This window comes from Hydra viridissima, unplaced genomic scaffold (assembly GCF_058129835.1).
Source record: "Hydra viridissima isolate aposymbiotic clone 2 unplaced genomic scaffold, HvirCarnegie_v1 scaffold_3, whole genome shotgun sequence".
Classification (NCBI taxonomy): Eukaryota; Metazoa; Cnidaria; class Hydrozoa; order Anthoathecata; family Hydridae; genus Hydra; species Hydra viridissima.
Window position 1 is genome coordinate 4,332,501 of NW_028324302.1, and position 18,423 is coordinate 4,350,923.

General features: G+C 31.0%; 3 protein-coding genes across 5 annotated transcripts in view; 2 read left to right on the forward strand and 1 right to left on the reverse strand.

Moving 5' to 3' along the window:
• The window catches only part of LOC149890665 (dopamine receptor D1.S-like), a 5,810-nt gene extending 5,632 nt beyond the window's left edge, over positions 1-178 (reverse strand). The window contains exon 1 of one of the 2 annotated variants that reach the window (XM_090083523.1): positions 1-178. This exon is cut by the window's left edge and continues 109 nt beyond it. The gene's annotated coding sequence lies outside the window, so the exon portion shown is untranslated. The other variant, XM_090083526.1, reaches the window with a different exon arrangement.
• An 8,348-nt stretch (positions 179-8,526) lies between these two features.
• On the forward strand, positions 8,527-11,564 carry LOC149890666 (E3 SUMO-protein ligase ZBED1-like). Of its 2 annotated transcripts, XM_090083519.1 has the most exons (3): positions 8,527-8,621; positions 9,296-9,332; positions 9,481-11,564. In XM_090083519.1, the coding sequence occupies exon 3, from the start codon at positions 9,481-9,483 to the stop codon at positions 10,645-10,647; it is 1,167 nt and encodes a 388-aa protein (XP_089939645.1). In that variant the 5' UTR covers positions 8,527-8,621; positions 9,296-9,332; the 3' UTR covers positions 10,648-11,564. The 2 variants fall into 2 exon arrangements, with proteins under 2 accessions (XP_089939645.1, XP_089939644.1); XM_090083518.1 differs by lacking the exon at positions 8,527-8,621 and having other exon boundaries at positions 9,222-9,332.
• On the forward strand, positions 10,648-11,451 carry LOC145194250 (E3 SUMO-protein ligase ZBED1-like). The gene has a single exon (XM_080071881.2). It carries the CDS (start codon positions 10,648-10,650, stop codon positions 11,449-11,451), a length of 804 nt encoding a protein of 267 aa, XP_079928007.2.
• Positions 11,565-18,423: the final 6,859 nt, after the last annotated feature.

Below are 18,423 nucleotides of genomic sequence, written 5' to 3' on the forward strand. Positions count from 1 at the left end.
CACATAACAAGATTCTAGAGGGGTAGGAAATGTTATTACGTAAACATTACGTATAAAAATAAAAATAACAAAAAGACAAATTAAAACTTATCTTAAACTCCGTAGGGAAAAATTAGACTAATAAATCTAAAAGAAAAGATTAACAAAAAACTTGTTTTCACAAAGAAATAAAAAATGTTAAGAAACAAGTTCAATAAAATGATCACTTAAAAAGAAAACAAATACTTAAAACATTTAATATAAACAAATACTTAAAACAGTCAATGTAAATGTAAATAATTTTGGTTTAGTAAATAATTTATTAAGAAATTAGCTTTTTAAAAAACGAACAAAAAAAAGTTTCTGCAACTTCAAGCGCCACCTTTCCAGACGTTGTTTAAAAAAATGTCTAAAAACAATATTTTTTGACACGGTAATTACAATCTGAGCTACTGTGCTGTATAAACCTGTCTGTCTGGCTAGAAATATTTTCCTATTTCTGAGATGAATGTTAAAAAAATCATTTGAACCGTAATAATAAATTGTGTGAAGAAAACTTAAAAAACTTTCAATGATCGAAATTAATTTAGGCTATGATGTATTAAGTAAAAACGGGAAGAAGGAACATTAATATTTATATTGGTCATGTTCATGTTGCCCTTTTAAAACATTAAGGAACGGCGAATAAAGCAACCATTTATTATTTATCAACAACAATAGCTGCACCAACAACACCAAAACGCCAACATTAAAGGAACATTGAGCTAATTTGTAAATTGCTTATGTTCAGCTGACAGAAAAAAAAAAAGAAATTGTAAACATTTTTAAATAGTGATTTTAGTAAACGGAGCCTTAAGGCTAATAGTAACTACTCTTTGACTTAAACGGAGCCTTAAGTCTAATAATTCGTTAAATTTTTGAAATCAAGCTGTTAGAATACCTGGGGACTTAAAGTAACTGGGGATTTAAAATACCTGGACTTAAAATTAAAACTGAACTAAAAACTGAACTAAAAACAATAAATTTTTGTTTCGTAACTGCGTACCTCAACTGTGTTTTATAAAGTTTAAATTTAATAGATTATAAATGTACTTTACAATAGAATATAAATTTACTTTAAAAACTGTAAAAAAACAAACGACTGTATAACAAATCCTTTAGTAAAACATCAAGACATTTTATTGAGTTCAAAGGGCGGATCTGGATAAGTTTTTATCCTTCCTCTACACGCCCACTTGCTGTAAGTTATTAGTGTCTTAAATAGAAACTTAAATAGAAAATCAATAGAAAAATAATTTCACTTTTTTTTTAAGAGAAATACAAAATAACAGCATTAAATTAACAGACTTCAGAAATAAAAAAAAGTTAAAAAGCAGACAAATTTAGCATTAAAAAATATACAAATTTATTTTTAAATAAAAATCAAGTATTTTGGCGAGAAACAGTGCGACATAAATAATAATATTCAAAAAGAGCACTCTATTATACAATTTAAACAAAGCAGTTGTTTGGATGAAACGAAGATAAAAGAAAACAGTTGTTTGGGTGAAAGAGGAGCAGTTGTTTGGATGAAAGAGAACAGCTGCTCATCCTAAAACATTTCAAGCATCTTAGTAGGTAGAAATCATGCCTGCTGCAGTACTGAACTCCAGAATACTTTCATCGGGAACTTTACTAATTAATCAAAGTTGCCAAAAAAAAAAAAAAAGGTCCCTCCTCTTTTGTCGCCAATTTTATTGATGCGCCCTTCTCATGCTACAAAAGAACAACGCAGATAAGAAAACAAAGTAAGAAAATAAAAATTGTCTTTTTTTTATAACGAGTTCATTTTCCTTCGCAACACATCTTTTAAAAACACCAATGGAAACTTTAAACAAAGCAGATCTTTAGATACTCCCACAGTTCTCTATGAAGAATAAATTTAATTACATTTAAAAAAAACTCTACAAATAAAGTTATAAAATGAGTCATTACTGATTGGATTTATTAAGAATGAGAATAAAACTAATGCTGTGACCAGTCCAATATTTAATTTTTAAAGAGGACGCGATTATTATATTGCTAACAGCTTTGTTTCTGTTTTGTAAAGACTATAGTAATAAATGAATTTTTTAATGCTAGACTATAAATTTTAAAAGACATTTGTTTTAATGATCACAAACCAAATGCATCGAATAATTATTCATAAATAATGTTATAAACTTCATAACTTTGCTAAACGCCTTTATAACTTTGTTAAATGCCTTTTACAATAGTTCCAAAAATAAAATGAGTCTGAAAAATTCTTTCTTACAAAATATCTTTTCTTTACTTTCTCTTTATTGCAGCTTTCTGATTTTCCTTTGAGAAAGTTAATGAAAGCTTACATAAAAGACTGTTTTTTTTTTTTGAACTGCTTCGAAAGCTGTAGAAACGTTATAATGTTAACTGCTTAAAAATTATTTCTTAGAGTGTTTTTATTTAAATTATTCTCGCCTTTTTCTCCATTGTGCAAATAAAATCTTAAAACTGTGCGAATAAAATCTCAAAATGAAGATTTGTTGAAAGATGTAAAATATAAAGAAGAATGATCTGTTTAGGGTAGTAGTTATCGTGCGTCAAACTTCAACAAGATATTAAGCATCATTGATCGTATATTAGCATTGAAAACTCACACGCAATGAAATGCTAATTAAAATACAAGCCGTGAACGTCGTACAGATAACAAATATCAGGTCAAACAATCGCGTTAATAGCAATCAGGTTAAACCAGTTAAAACAAGATGTTTTACACTTATTTTTAAAGATATAATTTTTTTTTGAATAATTGCGAGCTTAAAGGAGTTGAGCCAGGAGCGGATCCAGGGTGTAGCAAGTGAAGCAATTGCTACAGTCAACTCGGACTACATTTATTATTATTTTCTACACACATATATAAATATGTATATAATATATATATATATATATATATATATATATATATATATATATATATATATATATATATATATATATATATATATATATATATATATATATATATATATATATATATATATATATATATATATATATATATATATATATATATGTAAAATAACAGAAAAAGTTTAGATCAAATTTTGGCCGCTGTCGTAGCTTAACTAATTTTACTAAATCGAAAAATAAAGTTTTTATAGGGTTTTGTCTCTCATGTTCATAAATTTTTGTAAGAATGTCAAACATTTTGCAGCGTAGCAAAATCCTGTTTGTCATGTTTTCAAACAACTCTAAGCTTACCCCCGTGCATTTATAATATTGAATACATACTTAGTTTCACCTAAATAAGAACTAAATGTCATTAACCGAGAACCTGTAGCAAGTGTAGCAAAAAACCAAAATTGTACTTGGTTGAATTAACATTACTTTATATATGGTTTATAAACTTTTTTAATGAAAGAAATGGAACTGTATCAAGCGTTAAAAGCAAACAATCATTCTTCAAGAGATCAGATTAAATTATGTAACACCGCCGAATTAAACAATTTCTGCCAGCAAAACTTTTTAAATTTTTGAAGGGTATCTATATCTTAGAAAAAATAAAAAAAGGTCCTCCATCACCTAGCTACGCCACTGTTGCTGTGGTTCTCTGGTTTTACTTTTGCTACAGTCAATATTTTTCCTGGATCCGCCACTCTGAGCCGACCACAAAAAGCCAAGAGTGTAAATTTGATTATGTTTAACTTACAGTGTTTTAACCTTTAACACTGTTCACCAGCTGAGACAAATTATATTTATTTATAAATTGTAATTATTACAAATTATGTCTATGCATAAACTATTCTTTGAAAATAAATTCACCTAATGCGTTTTAACGGATAATTTTTTTTTTTTTTATGCAAAAGATACTCAAACCTTTAATAATTTTGGATCGAAAATCTAAGTCAGTTATATTAATTTGGTGGTAGTAAATGCTCATGATATTTTAGACACTTTAACATAAAGACATTGACGTGCAAGACATTTAAGGAATCATTTTAGTAAATTTAATTGCATTAGAGTAGAAACAGGACCACCATGCAAATAGTTAATAATAGGATTAACATTTTTATTTTCATTTTTATTAGTAATAAACAGCTGTTACTGCATTTTACAGATATATAATCAAAGTCTCTTATTGTGGTTGCAACAAAAACTACGACAGCGACAGATTTTAAAACGATTGGTGGTCCTATTGAAGTTCAAACAGTTTGGTTTAATGATTATTATGAAAAAAAATCTTTTTTTAAGTAATAGATTAAATTTAGTTAATAAATACCATTGTTGATAAATTGTATGTGATTTAGAGTCACAATTTAAAAAGAAGTCATTTTATGACTTAAATTATAACTACTTTTGAGAATTATTTCTATAACTATATTTTAAAAATAATTAAAATCATTGGTTAAAAATCCCCCCCACCCACCCACCTCTTAAAAAAAAAAACCAAATCAAAATGTTTCAACATAAAAAAAAATATTGTTAATTAGTTTAACAAGAAATGTTGAATAAAATTATTAATTGCATATTATATACATTACATATCAATATTGTTGTATAATGTGCTATTAATATTTAAGTGACTTAACAAATAATGTTAACAATACATATATAACAATATTGTTATGTAATTGTTATAAAATATTATGCTATCACAATAATATAATTTCACACAATATAATAAAACAGTAATACAAAATAATATATATAGAATAACATTATATTAAAAATTTTTTATGCAAAAGCATAATGAGTGGTTTTAAAGACCTTTTGGATTTACTTTTATCGAAAGTGTGTTATGTAAATATGGTAAAAAAAAAAATTACCAAAGTTTTCTAAGAAAATTTTTTTTATCAAATTATTAGATGAACATGTTGCGGGTGATTAGAAGGAGTAAAAACAGGTGGATAAGGATCTTTTACTAAATTTATATAAAAGCTCTTATAAAACATGATGGAGATCAATAATAATAACAACAAAGATCAAAAGTATCTCAATTATGCTCTGTTATATAAAGATCTAGAGAATCTTCATTATGCTCTTTTATATAAAAACAATGATAGTTTTTTGTAAAAAAGGTAATAAATAGGTCAATGAAAATAAACGTACAAAGGAATTCTTTATAAACTGAATAAATGCAATAAACAGGAGATCTTATAGCTTAAGGCTGTTCTTTATGCAATTTTACTTAAAAAGGATGGTATTTTGTATGTATAACAAATGTATGTACAGCAAATGATGACGACATGGAAAGCCTGATAAATCCAGACAAACAGCTGCGAGGCCTTTTTTCTTTAAAAATTTTACTTTATTCAAATCACGTAAATCTAAAGAACTCTTTTGAATTATAGATTTAATTCAGAATTAATAGCGTTGCATATAATTTATAAAAAGTTTGATTTATTAATGACATTAATAACAATCATTGCATCAATTCACTTACATCAGGTCGAATCTATAAACAATTGTGATTTAAAACTGCTATTTAAAAGATATTTTAAAAGAGATCATGTGACTTTCTTGAGTACAGATATCCTAATATTAACGAATACAGCCTAATTTAAGTTGTGTTTGTTTGTCATCATAATGGTAAATGTACAACAAACTACGACAGAGATACTTCAAATTTCAAAATTGGAGGAGCAACCAATAAAGTTTTAATCTGTATTCTAATTTCAATAACTAACGCATGGTTCTCTAAAGAGATTTAGCCTGTTATTTTCTTTATATTTATTCAAAATTTTAAATATTATCATTTATAGTTAACATATATGTAAAGTTACTTGACTCTTACATTGTCACGAATTTAAAATTAAAATATCATCTTGTAATTTTATAGTCAATTTCTGCGATACTTAATATAATGCGAGAACGACAACTTATTAGAGAAATCGATAAGCAATTAATTGCAAATATGTTGTTCATAGGAATTTAAAACCAAAGTAGATTTCAGTCATTGCTCAAAACCTACAACATTTTAAAATATATTGAGTGCCGTTTAGCAAAATAAACATCAGTGGATGAAAGTTCATAATTATCTTAACTAAATTTGACTCGAAAGTTAATGCTTATTTACTGGAGAACGTACACCAATTTTTATTGTTTCCTATGCCTTAAGGATTCAAAAAGTCAGTAAAAAAGAAAGTATTTATAAAGGAAAGTCTTCACTTGCATCATTTTTGGCTACTGCTGGACTTAAGCGCGAACTTCAAAGCAGTGCCGGTACTAAATCATTTGAACCTCCCTCCTCCCTACCTTATGTTAAAAAAATTGGCACTGGGCTCCCGAAAATATATTTTTGATCGAATTCTTCTAAAGTAATACTATACTATGACTAGTACTCTTAGAACGAACATGCAGCATTTTATTAACTTTATTGTTAAACACATGTTTATTTAAAAAAAAAGTGTTTTGCTGCTAACAAAACAAACAGACAAAAATTTTGTTTGTTTTTTTGACAAATATCAACATATTTAAGATATGCAAATATCTAAACAAGTTTGTGAAATCTGACATTTGCCAAAAGTGATAAAATCCATCATAGCTTTGCCATCATCCTATCTAATGGGCATTCTTTTGTCATCATGCTATCTATTGGGCATTCTTGTTCTAGTATTTAAAAATGTCTCATCAATATTACTTAACTTTTAAATAGTATTTTTGGCTATTTGTTAAAAGCTGTAGTTTGGCACCTTGGAATTGAGAATAACTGTTTTCCCAATACTCCTTCAAACAAGTGTAACAATCGGTAAATTCCCTTATACTTACAAAAACTTACTTGAAATAGAAAATCTTTTCTCAACTCAAATGAGAAATTATTTAGTTTGATCTTTAACAAAATGCGTAAAATAAAAAGATTTTAAACCCCTAATCAGTAATACCCTCATATCTCGGGTTTGAGGGGCACTTACACAAGATCCAGTGGGAAAAAGATTAACCCTGTCAGACTGAAGTTTAGCTCTTTGTTATATTGATTATTGCTTTTATAATAACAGTTTCATAATTAGATTATGCTACCAAAAATAAATAACGGTGCTACCTAAGGGTCTGCGAATCGTTTCATTTCCATATCGTTATCATACTGATATGATATCGGAAAATAAAAGTATCATCGGAATGATTACGACGTAATATCGTTTTAAAATTTTAACCGGTATTGTAGTTAGTTTAAATCTCGGTATATATCGGAACTCTTGTCATGATTTTTTTTCCGATATCATATCGGAATGATAACGATATGGAAATGAAACGATACGCAGACCCTTTGTGCTACCTCAATGCATAATTTTAGCTTCAGCATCAACAAAGGTTTGAAGTGCTTGAGGGCTTTAAACTCTGCAAATGCTGTTACCACAGGTTGTTGACGTGATGTATAGGTAGATTAAAGTCATGATTGACCTTTGTTTGTATAGTTTTTAGGGATTATGCACAACGGCACCATGAAATTCCCATAGGTTTTTCATTTAGACCACCTCTGTCAGGCGTAATGTAAATAAATTTAAAGACCGTATTTTATTTTGTGCGAATAAAAAGACATTTATTCGTTTATTTTTATTATGACGTCCTATTACACTCAATTTCCTATTCTTTAATCCCCTTTGTTTTTTGATCTTCATATTGTGGCTGGTGATTGTTGTTAGACATGAAAAATTAAGTTCCACAAACTGTTATTTTTGTTTTTGGCATTTGTGACATCACTCACCACAAGTCACTGTAGCTTTATTTGTTTATTTTCTTGTTATATTTACTTGTTTTATTTACAAGTTTTTATTTGACACTGAGTTTTAAGACTTGTTGATAATCAAGCCTGTTACATGCTATAACCAAAATGCATTTTTTTTTAAATATGAATTTTAACAACTAATATAATATAAATGTCTGATAATAAAAAAAATAATATAAAATGTCAGATAAGTAATATTTAAATTAGAGTGCGCCAAGTTCCCGTATTAACGGGAACTACGGGAGCGGGATCTGTTCCTGCTTTTGGTATTTAAAATACGGGAACGGGATCCTGTTCCCGTAATAAATAAAATACGGGAACAGGAAATTCCCGTTCTTGTTCCCGTACGTCATTCGATGTTACGGGGTTTTCCCGTAATTATTATACTATAATATATAATATATAATATTATCATTATCATCATCATTTTAAAAATATATATTTATTTTATTACATTTTTAAAAATCTTTAAAAAGAACATTTTAGTTTGTTCAGTTATTTCCATTGGGTTTGTCTTTTGACATTTCTTCAAAATTCAAAGTGGAAATTAGCCCCATGGGCATTATATCCAAGTGTAGACTTTAATTTCCACTTTGAATTTTGAAGAAATGTCAAAAGACCAACCCACTGGGAATAACTGAACAAACTAAAATGCTCTTTTTAAAATTATTAAAAAAGTAATAAAATATAATGAAATATAATTCTAATTCATATATATATTTATATATTATAATATAATATAAGAAATACGGGAAAAGCCGTATTTTTAAAAGTTTCCCGCATTTTACCAAGTTTCCCGCTTTTTTACGCGATTCCCGCTATTTTATGATTCGCGCGCATATATTCCCGTTTATTTTAAGATTTTAAGATTTATGTTATAAATTTGGTACTAATACTAGGAACAAACTACTATAACTATAAGGTAAATATATATAAATATTATAATAATTTAAAATTATAATTAGGTTTAAGGCCTAATTATAATTTTTTTAAGTAGTTTACTGTCTTCGTTTCTTTGCTAACTTTCTTCTTTTCTTTGCTAACTTTCTTCTTTTCCTTACTAACTTTCTTCTTTTCTTTACTAACTTTCTTCTTTTCTTTACTAACTTTCTTCTTTTCTTTACTAATTTCTTCGTTTCTTTACTAATTTCTTCTTTTCTTTATTAACTTTTTTCTTTTCTTTACTAACTTCTTCTTTTCTTTACTAACTTTCGTCTTTTCTTTACTAACTTTCTTCTTTCCTTTACTAACTTTCTTCGTTTCTTTACTAACTTTCTTCTTTTCTTTACTAATTTCTTCGTTTCTTTACTAATTTCTTCTTTTCTTTATTAACTTTTTTCTTTTCTTTACTAACTTCTTCTTTTCTTTGCTAACTTCTTCTTTTCTTTACTAACTTTCGTCTTTTCTTTACTAACTTTCGTCTTTTCTTTACTAATTTCTTCTTTTCTTTGCTAATTTCTTCTTTTCTTTGCTAACTTGCGTCTTTTCTTTACTAACTTTCTTAGTATCTTTGATATCTTTCTTGTTAATTACCTTATTTTCCTTTGAATATAAGTTATTAGTTAGAATTAACCTTTTTTCCTTTTTTTTTTTTAGGTACATAGCTTTTATTAAAGCTCCCCTGTGTGTGCAAGTAAGTTTACTGTTTATTTCTAATTTTCTATCTTTTCTTTGCTTTTTTTGGTTGATATCTTCATTGCTTTGCTTTCTTTGGTTGTTATCTTCATTGCTGTCCTTTTTTTTGCTTTATTTGGTTGCTATTATCTTCTTTTTTGTCTAAGATGGGTAAGCGATCTCTTATTTGGAACTACTTCATCAAGATCGATGAGAGTGAGGCAAAGTGTTCTGAGTGTGATAAAGTTTTAAAGACTAACTTCTTCAGTACGACTGCTTTGATTCGACATCTTCGTTCTCTTCACCCGAGGTTGTATATGGATTACGAGAGAGAGAATACTGAGTCTCTTAGTCTTCTAATAAATGATCCTTCTGATGACGACTCCGATATTGAAAATCCTCAACCCGGTCCTTCAAGAGGTAGGGGTACTCCTGTGCGAAAGCGACCTTCTAGCACTCCTGCTGGTGCTCCTTCTCCAAAGGTTCCTAAGCTTGGTATGCGTCCTCAGTGGCCTGTTGATCATTTTGAAAATGTGCGTCTTGTTACGGAGGTTACTAGGTTTGTTGTCGAAAGTGATCAATCTTTTAGGATTGTCGATCATCCCTCTTTTCTTCGAATGATGCGACAGGCAACCAAGGGTCAGTACAATCCAGTATCAGCCCGTCAGGTGTCCCGTAAATATATTCCTAGGTTATATGCTTTCATGAAGAAGAAGGTTTTAACACTAATTAACCAGGACAAGCCTGATATGGACGGTGTTGGGTTCACGAGCGACATCTGGACTTCAAAGACAAATGCTTCCTTTCAAAGTCTGACGCTGCACTACATTGACAAACATTTTGCTATGAAACGTTTCATGCTTCGTCTCGAGTCCTTCCCAGAGTCACATACAGCTGAAAATATTTGTTCAAAACTTTCGGTTATCATAGACAGCTTTGAGTTTGGTAGGAATGTGTTTAGGTGGGCCATTACAGATGGTGGTGCTCCGGTGGTTAAAGCGGTTAATATTTGTCCTGAAATCAACACTGGCCTCCGATGTGTCGACCACACTATTCATCTCATCGTCACCAAAGCACTAGAGAAATGCAAAGGTTGGTCCATAATAAGTAAGAAGGTGTCTCGTTTGGTTGGTCATTTTTCACATTCCGCCAAGGCTACTGCTGTCCTCAAACGAATTGCAATAGCAGCTAATTGCAATCGTACCACACTTGTGCAGCGTGTTGTCACTCGTTGGAATTCTGACCTCAGACAACTTGAGTCAGTTCTTGATCTTTATGATTCGTTGCAAACAATGGCGGAGAATGACACTTCTTTGGACGAATTTCTTCCATAAATGGGTGATAAGCTAGTCATTTCTGCCCTTGCCAATGTCCTCCAACTTTTTCAGTGTTTCTCTGATCTTGCTAGTTCTGATAAAGGTCCCACACTCCACGTCGTCATTCCTGAACTTATTTCAATTTCTGCAAAATTGAACACTTTGACCCGCTCCCCGCCAAATGAGATAGTAGGTGAAGTAGGTTGGGCGTTGAAGGCTGAGTTGGATGCGAGGTTCCCCGACTGTGGTGTAAACACAGTTGAGTATGCTGTCGCACATTTTATGGATCCAAGGTACAAAGGTGTTGCTCTCAAGAAGTACGACAAGTACAACGCCACACGGGATTTAGTTGTTCAAGGACTCCTTATGTTGACTCATGGTGATGGAAGTTCCCCAACTGGCACTCCAACACCCCCTTTGGTGATAGATGAGGATGAGGATGATCCAATGGCTGCAATGTTGCGTGAGTCTTATGGACCCAACCCCACAAAACGTGGTCCAGAGTCAACTATGATGGTAGAGGTCAATTGTGAGGTAGATGTCTATGTTAAGGAACCAGTTGTCCCTCGTAATTCCAATGTCCTGGATTGGTGGAAGACTAATCGTAAGAAGTTTCCATTTATGTCAAGGTTTGCAAGGAAAATCCTATGTGTCCCTGCCGCATCGGCAACCTCTGAACGAGTATTCTCCACTGCTGGGAACATCATCTCCGAACGAAGGACCAACCTTAATATAGGAAACATTGAAATGTTAGTCTATATGAAGGAGAATTTCAGAGAGTTGGACAGGTTAGGCGTCACTGACTGGCCAGGTTTTGCTTGAACAGTTCCATACTTCTATTTTTTCTTTTTTTTCTATTCTATTACTATTTTTTATTCTTCTTTATTCTTATTCTTTTTTGTAGTATCATGATTTATTCTTTGTAATTTCCTAAATCTTCTATGTTGTTAAGTTGATAAATTTAAAAAATAAAAAATAAAAAAAATAAAAAAAAAAAATAAAAAAGAATCCAAAAACAAACAAACACCTAAACCAAAATAAACCACAAAAAAAAAAAACAAATTATATAACCAGGAAAAAAAAAGAAAAAAAAAAGCAGGAAAAAAAAAAGCAGGAAAAAAAACCAGGAAAAATACCAGGAAAAGTAATACAGGAAATATTAGACGTTCCAGGTGAAAAACGGGAACAGGAACGGGATTTTCCCGTTCCCGCTTTTTAAAATACGGGAACGGGAATTCCCGTTCCCGTTTTTTTCCAAGTCCGGGAAATGAATCCCGTTCCCGATAATTCCCGCTTTCGTTTCCCGGAAAACGGGAATTGTCACAGCCTAATCATAAGTAAGCGATAAAATACTTTCTTCCACCATTTGTTCGATTTACGATTCAGTTCATATAGCCCCATCATTTGGTCCTCTAAATAAAACGCAATCATCTCTGGGGAAGGATTTTGAGCCGTCTTTTTAAGTTTTCGTCACTTTTGTAACAGCAGCTTTATGACGATTACTCAACATAAGGACTTCTTTTGTGTCTTACTATCTCACAAATAGCAGTCTATCTTTACTGCACTTTCTCAATTGCTGTCTTAACTACTTACTTTCTCAATTGCTTTCGAAACTAATTTTTTTTTAAAAATTTGCCGTTGAAACTATTTTTTTAAAAAAATTAGTTTCGACGGCAATTGAGAAAGAAATAGCAGCAAGAGTACTCTCTGAAGGTTCATCTCGGCCTGTATAGATGTTAAAATCATAGGTGCATCCGCCAAAGGAATCTGATCTCAGCCACAATTTTATTTTTCTCTTCACTGGCTTCAAAGGCATATATAGTTTTAGAGAAGAACGCCCTTTGAATTTGGTCAAAGATTTGTCAATACTTTGAAAGTTACAATCCTAGCGCACTTTCTCAATGCTTCTTTCAAACAATTTACTACGTCATCCATGTAATAAGTTTTGAAACAATTTGATGGTTTTCTTGGTGATGCAAAATACATTTTGGAAGAGATGAGTTTGAATCTGTCCCTAAATATAGCATTTTTATGGCAGTACAACCTAATGAAAGATGAGCTGACCAGTAATCACTAATGTTTGGAACGCGATTGTAAAACATAACGAGTATGCATCCGAGCACTACTTGGAGTTCGCCTTTATAAGTTTTTTTCAAATGAGCGTTTCTATTAGTTTCTTTATGAATTTGTATTCTTTGATTGGTACATTGCAAAATGTATACAGATAAAGAAGGTGGAAATACCTTTTTAAAACATTCATACGTAATCTAACTTGCTTTAATGCTGGATTCTAATTCACATCTAGGTTTGATAGAAACATGCTTTTTTTTACGTTTGATAGAAATTTACTTTTTTGGTACAAAAACATCGTTTTGCCATAAAACAGACAAATCCGGGAAAACAGCGTTTACATTTGGATCTTTATTTTCGTCCTCTAATTGGTCATCAATTTCTTTTTGGGTTTCATTTGTAGTTTCTTTATTGCTAAAATTGTCATCGGTGTCTGATTAATCATTCTCTTCTTCACATTCTTCTGAAAGCTTATAAGATATGTCTCTTTTGTTCGAGTCGCTTAAAAATATTTTCAGCTTGCTCTTCTACTATTTTTTGTGTAAGAGGTCTTTTATTATCTATGCCTGGGAACAATACGAATGGTACATATATATAGCAATCTCTAGCACTAACGGTAACATATGTACCAGACAGCCGTAGGCTGTAATGATTTGCATAATGCACAACATTTACTATATATAATCGTACTTACTGTTTATACAAAAAATGTCTTTTATTGTCAAATTTTTACAAAAATAACGGACAATATTCACTATATTGTCGCCAGGGCACTTGCTAGACAAAAACGCTACATTGTGACAAATATCTAAAGTTTAAACCAGCAGGCCAACGTACACAATTCTACATCATCAACAAATAAGAATATATGCATGTCAAGCGAATTTATCTACAGAAGGCGTCTAGATCAGCTATGTAATTTAGTGGTACATACATGTACCAAGAGTCTCGAAAGGGCTATAGCAAAAAATTAACAAAAAGTTTAATTTATAAAAAGCAGTGGCGTAGATAGGCGGGGGCAGATGAGACAGCTAAACCTTTTTTGGGGTGGCAGATTTATAATACTTTTTAACATCCATAACTGAATACCTTAACATATCACTTAACATTTTGTTTTAAAAAGCATCAACTGGTTACTATGATGAGAAAAAGGAAACATATTTATGAAGTGGTGGTACATACAGTAAGCTTAGAGTTATGTTTACGGGATACAGTATATTAGGTTCAATGTTCAGATATTTTGGTTGACTTAAAAATACCGCTATGAATGATATTCTTACGCATGGCTCAATCTCTATAAATAACTTATCTTGGTCAGCATCATAACAATATTAAAGATTGATAAAGTCAAATTAAGTGAAAAAGTAGAAATAAGGATGTGAGGATGATTACCCAACTAAATCGACTTATTCGATTAGGAAATAGGAAATTTCATTGGGTCCCGTTTGGCGATCGAAAGGGTAATTTCAAAAACTTTTTCGGGTCCCGAACCCGTTCTGGTATAAACCCGTTAAATACCCGATATCCCGATAACTCGAAGTAATGATCGAACGGGTTATCAAGCACCGACAGCTAAGGAACCGAAACCGATAAATTATCGGGTACCCATTCGGGTATTGAACTTTTTTTTTTACCCAAAAATTCGAACCCATTCGGTTTTTGGCTTTAACACCGTTCGGGTTCCGAAACTTAGTAAAAGATTTTTAAAAATTGCGAAACTCGCTAAAAGTCGCTCAATTTTTGCTACGAGCTATTGCTTACGGTAATTTTAGCATCTTTGGAAGAGCCTGTGAAATGTATAATGTAAAATTTAAAAAATGTACTAAATTAAACATACTTAAGCTGGGAGTTTTAATAAAGGGGAATTAATAAAGTATTTAATTAAAGTCCATAGTTAATTAAACAACATGAGTAAATGAAAAGAGGTTAAATGATGTGAAAATATATGCAGTTTTGATATCAAAAGTTAACTTTCTAAACACACTAGTTGCCTCATCATCATAGAAATATAACACTGGCAAGTATAGCAATTTCACCTTAGAATCTTTATCTAACACTGATTACAACTAAAGATTTGAAGTTAGGAGATGTACTGATTCGGAGACTGTTTTCATGAGTTTTTTTAGCAAGAAATAAGTTGGAAGAATTCTGAACCTTTTCGAAAAATTCTTTGTCTTCTTCAATGTTATACATGTCCATAATGTTAATTGCGTCAACAGGGGCTTCCTAGATGTCATCATTCAGGTCCTCTTTTGGAATTGATGAAGAGCTTTTGGTTTCTGAGCAGAATTTGAGCAACAATTTTCTCTCAAACTGAGAGTAGTTGCTTTTGATGAAGAGCAGTTTTTCAGCTTTCAGAGGATCCATACGGTTTCTTCCCTTCTTGACTGTCAGGCTGGCAGCGCTGAACAAGCACTCTGAGGATGCTGAATTTGCAGGAATGCTCAGGATAGCTTTATCCAGCCAAAGAAACAGAAGAAAAGCGTGACTTGATTGAAAGGAGAGCTTTTTGCCTAAAAAAATCATGTTGAGGCAGTTTTTGCATGGTGGGAAAACCAAAGCAGCTCTGGGTGACAAAACGGAACATCTATCCAATTCTTTCTAAGGCTGCCTTTGCTCAAAGAGAAGCTTTTAAATTTTAAGTGCCGAAGGCTGTCATCGACGAGAATTGGTTCAATCTTGGAGTCTTCTTCCCCACTTTTGTCAAACAAACTTGACAAGAACTCTTTGACAGCTTCTACAGGATATTTGGCCAGATTCTGGAGACTGATTTTTCTTTCTTTCAGCCTGGCTTTCAAGAACTTGATGTTTTGGTCTGAAAAATATAAAAGAGAATTTAAAAGGTTAGACTTTCATGGGCAAAAAGACTTTAAGGGCAGATAGCCAGACTTTTTCATACCTAAACCAATTTTTACTGAGTTTGTGTCTAAATATTTACATCTATTTGCATTTTTGGAATTATTCTCAACTAACCCCTCTCATATCTTTTAGCAATTCGCAACTGCATTACTTAAGATCATTAGTAGCACTTATTTATATTAGCAGCTTTGGATGTAACTTTTGACAATTGGCACGTCTAATGGTGGATAAGGAACTCGCATAAAAACAGACAAATATGGATAATGGCCTGTTTTTTGATTAAAAATGAAAAAATCACAAGATGAGCCAGTCTAATGTTTCGGTTCGGCTAATCGGGTTCGGGAACCGATAGGATCAATAACTTTTGGATACCGATTCGGAAGTCGATAACAACACTATTTTTTATTTAATTGTAGAATTATTTTAGTTTATTCTAGAACCAAATTACTCATTTTTATTTACTTTACTCAATTTAAAGAAAAACGAAATTTCAGTTGTGAAACCACTATATGAATTAATTTTACACTTTTAGCACAAACTTTTACACTTACATTTTACACTTACACTCAAACAAGCTTTTAGTAACATATCTTCAGTTAATCAGCGACAGCGATCCAATCGGTTTTTATTTCAATTAATCAGCAAATAGCAATTTTAATCAGCAAATAGCGATTGCTATTTGCTGATTAAAACACAAATATGGCCTGTTTTTTGAATAAAAATGAAAAAATCACAAGATGAGCTTGTTTCATGTTTTATGTAAACGATTACTACTTTAATTGCTAAACTTTGTAAATATTGGTGGGTTAAAAAGTCTTCAGAAGATCGATAATTTAAGTTAAAAAATTTTGCATTATAACTATCAAATCCCAATTTACATTAATATCGATTAAAAATAATAAGTTCGATTAAGTGTAATCAAAATTTGAGTTATTACTTTAAATATGTTAAATGATAAGGATGACATTGTTTCTAGGATACACTTTCTCTTTCGATATACACTGCAGGCCAAAAGTTTCCGGACACTTGATATTTTTTATATAAAAAGCTAAAATCTATCCTGTATCATTAAATTAATCAATAATATTAATTTATAATACTTAAACTTACTAATTTTAAGTGTTTATGTAAGTTTGAGGTCAGTAATTAGGTATTACTGGCCTCAAACTTACATAAATACGTTTGTTTTTTTAATTGCTTATTTTAACTAGATATATAGCGTTTCATTACTCTCAAGAGTTTGGTCTTGTTAAAGTTATTTATTTGTTGAAACATGAAGTAAATATTTATAATATAATGATATCCGACTAAAATGATTAAGAATATTTAGTTTTGTTTAGTTTTCATTTGGTATTAATGACGGTTGCATTAAAAAATCTTCAAAAAAATTTTAAAATTTTATAATTCGACTATTTAATTAAAAGTATGGGTAAAAAACCTTCTTTAACGGTTGCAAAACGTTCTAAAATAATAACATTACATAAAGAAAGATATTCAGTTCGTGAAATTTGCAAAAAAGTACAAGTTGCCAGAAGTACTGTACAAGATACCATCAAACGATGGAAAGAAACAGGCATTTTTGAAGACAAAAAAAGATCTGGTAGACCATGGAAGACAACAAAAGCTGAAGATAATAGTATAATATTGATGAGTAAAAGAAATCGAAGACTTACGGCCCCGGAAATAACTTCAGGCTACAATAGGAGTCGTTCAAAATCTATTTCATTAACCACTACGAAACGACGTCTTAGACAAGCAGGACTTTCTGGCCGTATAGCGGTCAGAAAACCGTTGCTACGGATTGAAAATAAAAAGAAAAGGTTACAATGGGCTATAGACCACCAATATTGGACAGAAGAAGACTGGGGGAAAGTGCTATGGACCGACGAGTCCAAATTTGAACTGTTTGGGCAAAGGCGTAGAATTTACATCAGAAGAACAACAAAAGAAAAAATGATCCCAGAGTGTTTAGTGCCGACAATCAAGCATGGTGGTGGGTCAGTTATGGTATGGGGATGTTTTTCTTCAGCTGGTGTAGGTGACCTAGTTAAAATTGAGGGTATTATGAAAAAAGAACAATATAAAATGATTCTAGAAAACAATGCTATACCTTCTGGCTTAAGAACTATTGGTCGTGGTTTTGTTTTTATGCAGGACAATGACCCTAAACACACCTCAAAATTATGTAAGAATTATATAAAGGAACAAGAGGATAATGGTGCCCTCAAAATCATGACCTGGCCAGCCCAATCACCAGATTTGAACCCAATAGAGTTACTGTGGGAAGAATTGGACTGAAAGGTCAAACAAAAATGCCCAACATCCAAAGAGCACCTGTGGCAAATATTAGAAGAATCCTGGTTATCAATTACACCCGAAATAATAAATAAATTAATAAATAGGATGCCACGGATCGCAAAAAAAGTAATAAAAACTCGAGGGTTATTTTTTGACGAAAAGACAGTGTAATAAGAATAGTGTTCTTAATATTTTTTTTATTTCATTTTTTGGCTTTTTTTTTTCTTAATTAGTAACTATATGTATCTTTTAAAAAATAAATATGATATTTGAATTTTATTGAAATAATTATGGGAGTTTGAATTAAAAAATTAAACAAAATCCAAGTGTCCGGAAACTTTTGGCCTGCAGTGTATATAGAAATTTAAGCTGATAAGATTCTGCTATAAAGAAGCAGAATGGTTTCATTTTCAGCATACATCTAATTTTAAATTTGAAGTTAAGTTCTAGCCTGTTTTTCACGTTCACTTTGTTGAAGTAATAAAAACCAGGTTAAACTAAATTTACACATCGTATATTCAAATAGAAAAATACTATGAATCTTTAATTTAAAACTTTTAATCCAAA